Consider the following 7,098-nt stretch of genomic DNA (forward strand, 5'->3'; position numbering starts at 1 on the left):
CTTGAGTTTTCGATTTGCTCAATTTTGTCCTTGAACTTTTATCTAATGTTCAATTTAATCCCTTAGCTTTCGATTTGCTTAATTTGATCCCTGAACTATTAACAAATGTTCCATCTAGTCTTTTCGTTTGTTCAAACTATTAAGTGATGACGTGAGACTAAATTAGATTACTAGAATTATGAGTCAATATATATCTCAAAAAAGGAAAATAGATTAGGGGTTAGTTAGAGATGAGAGCATTAATCACAAAAGTAGAGAGAATAAGTGGTTTTGTATCTTTTTTTTGGATGGTGTGATGGCCACAATTTGACTTGTTTTAAAGATAATTTTCATGTGGATATTTCACATGTCCTTTTTTATTTTATATTTGAGAGACTAAAAGCCATGTAAACTAATTTCGTTAACTTTAACTAGTGGAATGACGAAATTGGTTAATTTTGAAATAGTCAGGAACTAGATAGAATATTTGTTAATAGTTTATGAACCAAATTGAGCAAATCGAAAGCTCAAGGATGAAATTGAACATTAGATGAAAGTTCAGGGATTAAATTGAGCAAATCGAAAACTTAAGGATGAAATTGAACATTAGATAAAATTTAGGGACCATTTGTGATATCTTCCTTTTATTTTTTTACCCATTAATTGCTGATATCATATGTTTACAGTGCATAAATAATATCGAAAGATTTTCATTCTGATGATGCCGATTTAGTTTTATTCCAATATGAATCGTCCACTTACACAATAATTCGTTGTTGGCGTGAGATAATGTTTTATGCGAAAAAAATTGATGTTGCCTCTATGCGAACAAGATAAAATTGCAATTGTTAATTTTTCCTCGATCGAAAGTCAACGGGACAAAATCGAATGGAATAATTGAGGCAGGCGAAGATTTTATAATCCTGGCGTAATTTGATTTCTTGGTATGGGAGTTTCCGCATGCATCATAAAATATGGAGAAAGTATGGGTAGACCACATCAGTGACTGTAATCGAAAGCGTTGCTTCGAATGATAAATCTTTGTTTTCCCTCAATCACGCGTGATGTAGACTGAACAAAATAATCTCTTCTTCTAATTTAACTTTAATTAAAACTCTCTTTTTTGTAATTTCTCCCGGCCCCAACGCTCTAAAATTTGAGAATAATAGCATATGCCCTACCCTCGTTCTTTTTTAATAGGCCGAGCCGGCGCCTCTTCCTTCTCTCCGTAGATTTTTCCGACATATACTTACGAGCTGCACTGCACTCTCCACCTCGAAGCGGTTCTCTCTCTCTCTCTCTCTCTCCCTCTCTCATCATCTTCTCGCTTTCACGTCGAAGGCTCAAGCGAACGCCTCTTCAACAGGGACCCGCTCGGTCGCTCACGGCTTTTCTTGCCGCCGCCGCCGCCGCCGAACTCAACAAGGAGCAGCGGCGCCGCGCCACACGCAGCACTTGTCGTTGTCGCCGGACCTCAGGTAACCCCGGCAATGCGATCGTCTCTCTCTCTCTCTCTGTGTCTAGCGTGGGTTAGTTGAGCGGTTCTCTCTGTTTGTGGAGTGCGTGCGTGCGTTGGAACTTTGGGAATGTGAATTTGAGGCAAAGTTCGAAGCTTGGCATGTGGGTGTGTGATTTGTCTCTCTGAGTTTCGAGAGATTATGAATGCGGAACCATGCTTTTTCGGTGGGTCGTTTGTATACTTGGTTTCTGAGTCTCCGTGATTGCGTGAAAGTAACGGCATAAAAATGAAATGAGAGGTATCGATGAAGCCAAGGAGCTTCCATGGCTGAATGGAAACTTATGGCTGGAATTTGCCTACGACGGGGCTCCGGGGGCAGGAACAAGGGATGCGATCCCTGTCTGCGCTACTACCCATGCCCATCCCTTGGTAGGAAGGCGATTTTCCAGAGCAACACATTATCCGTCCTTCGTGAAGATCAGTGTTTCTAGTATCCATCTATTTCAGTTTGTGCATAATTGGTCATCAGTCAAATGACTAACCCGGAAGCTTAGATCTATATAGTGATATCACCCTCACTTTAATCAGTAGTTTGACCCCATTATTAGCTGCTTGTGGTCTATGTAACAGGTTTTTTACTACTAGTTGTTTGTGGTCTATGAGAAAAAAGTAAACAATGTAATAGAGATTTGAGCACTGCTTATTTTTTTGAAACTTGGAACTGTCTGTGCTTATGAAAGTTGAGGGATGAGACAAAGGCAATAGGGACTTTAAGTTCACTTCGGTTGGTTTAAAGTGCCAAGGTGGCAGCTGGTGGAAAGTATCGAGTGAAGGAGTTACATGATCTGCAGAAGTGCTCCAGAGCATGATAATGTGCAAGTACTTGAGAATGTACATTGATTCAACCGTGTTTTACGCACTGCAAAATCACAGTAGACATGGGCAGTTGCTTTGCAGATAACATACCTTTTTGCATGTGGAATGAGAACAGTCGTATTGTTCAAGTTATGACATCCTAGTTTATCTTGGAATTATATAGACCTGGGGTTCAAATTTATAGTTGCCGGAGTATTATCTACTGTGGTTTATTCAAAAGTGTTTGTGGTTAATCTGAATGCAGTTTGGCTTTTGTGGGTTCCAAGGGTCTGCTCAGTTTGGCTTTTAGCTGTCTTATCCAGATTTCTTTGTTATGCAAATTAGAGCAGATACTGAGCACCCAGAAACAGATGGACTCGTCCACGAAATCTTGGGTTTCCCTGGAGTCTGATTTGATTTGCTGTCTTTGTTTTGTCTAGTTTTGAGTTCGATTTGATTCGTTATTTTCACAGCTTGGTATCTGTGATCATGTTAAAGTGCCACTTCTTTTGATACAATTAGAAGCCATTTTGCTATTTGGGACCTTAGAGTTCGTGGAAAAGGAATTTGGCAAATTGTGGGATGCATTCAAATTCATTATGATCTGAATGTTTGATCCTACCCTACAACGGTTCTTGTTTTGGTTTGTCTAAGGTGAAATATCTTTAATCTTCTGGCTAATATTGCGATTCAATTTCTGTAGATTGCAATGGCTACTTCTTCCTCGTTCTCTGCATACACGGCACAAGGGCAAATGTCCTGTCCTGAAGCTCGAAAGTCCCCCCAATACCTGTTCAAAATATCCACCTCTTCCTGCAAACAGTCGGTTCAACACGATGCGGTTTCTTTTTCTGCTTATATGACAAAAATGAGGTTGTCATCCTGTGGAAATCCGTTGAAGTTGGCTGTCACTGAAAGATCTTCACAGAGAAAAGGATTCTGTTGCTCAGCCATGGATGTTGACAATTCAAGGGCTTCGTTTTCTCCTGGAAAGAAGTTTCAACTCGACGATGTGATTGAAGCTCAGCAGTTTGACAGAGATACTCTTAGTGCTATTTTTGAAGTTGCACATGACATGGAGAAGATCGAAAAGAATTCACCTGGAAGTAAAATTCTCAAGGGTTATCTGATGGCTACTCTATTTTATGAGCCCTCTACCAGGACTAGGCTTTCATTCGAGTCTGCCATGAAAAGGTTAGGCGGTGAGGTCTTAACCACTGAAAATGCACGTGAGTTCTCATCAGCAGCGAAGGGCGAAACACTGGAAGGTGATTTTTGACTTGTGTCTCTGCATGACTACTGAGGAAGTTGCAATGCAATTAAGCATCTATTTCATTGCTTGGTTTGCAGATACGATAAGAACTGTTGAGGGCTATTCGGATATTATTGTGATGCGGCATTTTGAAAGAGGTGCTGCGAGAAGAGCAGCAGCTACAGCTGGAATCCCAGTCATTAATGCAGGGGATGGTCCAGGACAGCATCCGACTCAGGCATGGTCCATATTTCTTTGTTATGAGTGTCTATATGATAATACAGTTAGTACTGAGCTAGTTCATAGTTACTTTAGCATCGATCAGGCTTATGTGAAAAACTCGGTACCAATGAATCTCTTTCTGAGTACTCTACGTATGGAGGAATGATGAGCATTCTTGAAGTTTCATTGCTTGGTGATGATTAGCCTCATTGTCCCTTTAGAAGTGTCGTTGATTACTGCATCTGTATTTGTTATTCGAATGAAGATTGTTATTAGGCACACCTGACATTTCGATATTTGGGCTCTGGGTCAGGCTCTTTTAGATGTGTATACGATTGAAAGGGAGGTCGGGAAGCTGGATGGCATTAAAGTAGCGCTTGTAGGAGACCTCGCTAATGGAAGGACGGTTCGTTCACTTGCATATTTGCTTACCAAGTACCAAGGTGTGAAGATTTATTTCGTAGCCCCTGATATTGTCAAGATGAAGGTATGCACTGATCTTCTTTGCATGCTTCTCTTCATTAGGTTCTTTTTGGCTTGTTTTAAGTATTTGGAAATATGGGATGGAAAATGAAGGCTCTTTACTCTCTTTTTCTTTGAGCTAACGGGAAAAGGATGTAAGTTATTAAGTTCCATCGCTTATGCGTTGTAATTTTTTTCATCAGGACGACATCAAAGGGTACTTGACATCGAAGGGGGTGGAATGGGAAGAGAGCGCCGATCTAATGGAAGTGGCGTCTAAGTGCGATGTGGTGTACCAAACTCGCATCCAACGCGAGCGTTTTGGAGAGAGAGTCGACCTCTACGAAGAAGCGCGAGGCAAGTACATTGTCGACAAAGACGTGATGAATGCGATGCAGAAGCATGCCGTGGTGATGCACCCTCTTCCCAGGCTTGATGAGGTAAGTTCTCGCCCCCACTCTACGTGAAGTTGAACTTGAAGCTATTGACATGCCGTAACTGATCTCTTGGTTCCTTTTCTGGTTTGCACCGCGCGGTGCAGATTACGGTGGACGTCGACGACGATCCCAGGGCTGCCTATTTCCGTCAAGCGAAGAACGGTCTGTACATAAGGATGGCTTTACTGAAGCTTTTGCTTGTCGGATGGTGAAGCGTGAATGTCTGATCTTCCAACAGTTTTGCACTTGACGTTGCGAACTGAGTTTTTCTCTTTTGTTTCGGAGAACAATTCCATCACATGATTAAATGTCAAGTTTTGAGACTGCTGATTGAGGAGAAAGTATAATCTATGGAATAAGTTTTTATCTCGCTGTTCACATATTTTCATCTTTTTCTTAATCTAAAATTCTTGAAATTTTCATAATATCTGGATGAGAAGTGACTTTATATTGTAAACTTCGACGGGAAAACCTTCAAAATGAAAATTGAACTCGGTTTAACACCTTTAGTGACGAAATTTCTAGGATCCGAAGATTTTATTACTCTCTATAAATTGAGAAATTTACAATTTCTAGAGTATTTGCATGGAAGCATGAGGTGTCAAACGGGGAACGCGAAGCGGCAACGCGGCAGGGCTCAAGAAGAACACGTATCGTCTTTCCTCTGCCCCCCTCCATCTTAGAATGAATGCCTTCCAACTGAATGTAAAGTGCTTTAAGAAAAACAGGGTAAAAAACAAAGGGAAAGGAAAGAAAAGAAAGCCTGCGTTCCCTTTGAAGCACGCGTACTGACTTGCACAAAAAATGGCGGTGGGTAACCATCTCCGTCTCTGCGCATCGTCCCGGCCATGGAAGAAGATCTTCACGCCTCTGGCACCGTCAATGGCGTATTTGCGCCACGCCAAGGTATCTTCTACTTCGTTCTTTGGGTTGGCTAGACGACCTTGCGAAAAATGGATTTTCGAGTTGTTTCCTAAACTTTCGATCGTCTATGGATTTTCATTTTGGGTTCTGTTGAATTCGGACTGGTAATGGTCACGCCAAGAAATTAATTTGTGAGTCGGCGAAGTATGCTTCGGCCATACGATTGCAGTGTATATGCACGTGTACTGTGTACAATACACTTACATCCTCACGTAGATGGTAGAGACATCCGTTATTCGGATTCACAAAACCAGATGTTCATTTGTTGTACAATCTGACAAGATCTACGCAAGTAGAGGGGAATATCCGGGAACAAATATTTTCTCATTAAAAGGACAAGCATGACGTCCCACGAAGTTCTGGTTTCTCTCTCTTGGCGTATCTGGGCAAGTACTTGTCAGATGCTACGTGTGAATGATAGTCGACAAATGTCATCTTGTCATTATTACGTGCCTCCTAATTGACGTCTTTAAAGTAGAGATATACCCAACGCGATGACTCCGAGGACGGCCACGGCGGATTGGAGGAGAGAGCGCCGTCGACGGCAGAGGAGTTCAAGAGAGTGGCCGAAGAGAAGGTGAAGGAGGCCGAGGAGAAGTTGAAGGAGGCCGAGCAAGGGGTCGCGAGTCAGGTGTTCGATAAGACGTATGACGGCACGGAAGAAGCGGTGCTGGGGGATGCTAACCCGAATCGGTCAAGAAGAGGTACGAACAGCACGAAGAGAATGCCGGCTACCGCAGGAGAGGGTAGACACGAGTGTTGAACGCATGCTCACTGTACTTGAACGTGGGTCAAGTGATATTTTCTTATGTTATATGACATCGAAGTCTTCTATACCCGCTAGTTTCCAACTGCTGAGGTCTTGCATTTGTTTTCTTCAAATAAGTAGAAAGGGTTAATACTAGAAAAATTCTAAATTGATACTAAAAACTCTAAATTGATATGCTCATGATCAATTTATTTAGGTTAATTTTTTGACTACCTAAAATTTCAATTCAATTTATTCATGATGAATTTTTCTCCTACTAGTTTATTCTAAATTTTACTATCTAATTATTCGATTCAATTAGATAACACGATGACACGACACGTACTAGTTAACTAGTGTCTCAATTTAGGGTTCTACTTTCCATTTATTAAATATGCATGGATTTATGTTTTTTTTAGTATTAATTCAATTTAACGAAAATCAATGGATAGTAAATTTGTACTTTTTATAAGTAATTAATAAGCCTTATCATTCACTTTAACCTGTTAAAGAGTATGGAGCAATATGGTTGATATGAAATGTGAAATAATATCGCATAATTTCATATTTCTGCCGGTGAAAGTCCTGTTGACATGACGTATTTAATTCCACAGATATAAAAAATAGCCGCGCTTTGGTGGAGAGATACATTTTTAAACAGTGGCATCATGGCGTTTGACTTTGTTAACAGTCACGTTGCTCCTGATCTCCTCCGGAGTCCGAACTACCGCCTAACAAGTACACCAAAATATTCTCTTTT

General features: G+C 40.9%; 1 protein-coding gene across 1 annotated transcript; it reads left to right on the plus strand.

Moving 5' to 3' along the window:
* The first annotated feature begins 1,191 nt into the window (after positions 1-1,191).
* LOC104450257 (aspartate carbamoyltransferase, chloroplastic) lies at positions 1,192-5,046 on the plus strand. The gene is made up of 7 exons (XM_039314752.1): positions 1,192-1,262; positions 1,346-1,457; positions 2,997-3,561; positions 3,644-3,783; positions 4,081-4,254; positions 4,433-4,669; positions 4,771-5,046. The coding sequence occupies exons 3-7, from the start codon at positions 3,003-3,005 to the stop codon at positions 4,876-4,878; spliced, it is 1,218 nt and encodes a 405-aa protein (XP_039170686.1). The 5' UTR covers positions 1,192-1,262; positions 1,346-1,457; positions 2,997-3,002; the 3' UTR covers positions 4,879-5,046.
* Positions 5,047-7,098: the final 2,052 nt, after the last annotated feature.

Source organism: Eucalyptus grandis, chromosome 6 (genome assembly GCF_016545825.1).
Source record: "Eucalyptus grandis isolate ANBG69807.140 chromosome 6, ASM1654582v1, whole genome shotgun sequence".
Lineage (NCBI taxonomy): Eukaryota > Viridiplantae > Streptophyta > Magnoliopsida > Myrtales > Myrtaceae > Eucalyptus > Eucalyptus grandis.

Excerpts from the sequence above, each read along its gene's own strand:
- LOC104450257 (XM_039314752.1), top strand. The coding sequence starts at position 3,003 with ATGGCTACTTCTTCCTCGTTCTCTGCATACACGGCACAAGGGCAAATG. Across the intron at positions 3,562-3,643 it reads GAAGGGCGAAACACTGGAAG|ATACGATAAGAACTGTTGAG; the intron begins GTGATTTTTGAC and ends CTTGGTTTGCAG. Across the intron at positions 4,255-4,432 it reads CTGATATTGTCAAGATGAAG|GACGACATCAAAGGGTACTT; the intron begins GTATGCACTGAT and ends TTTTTTCATCAG.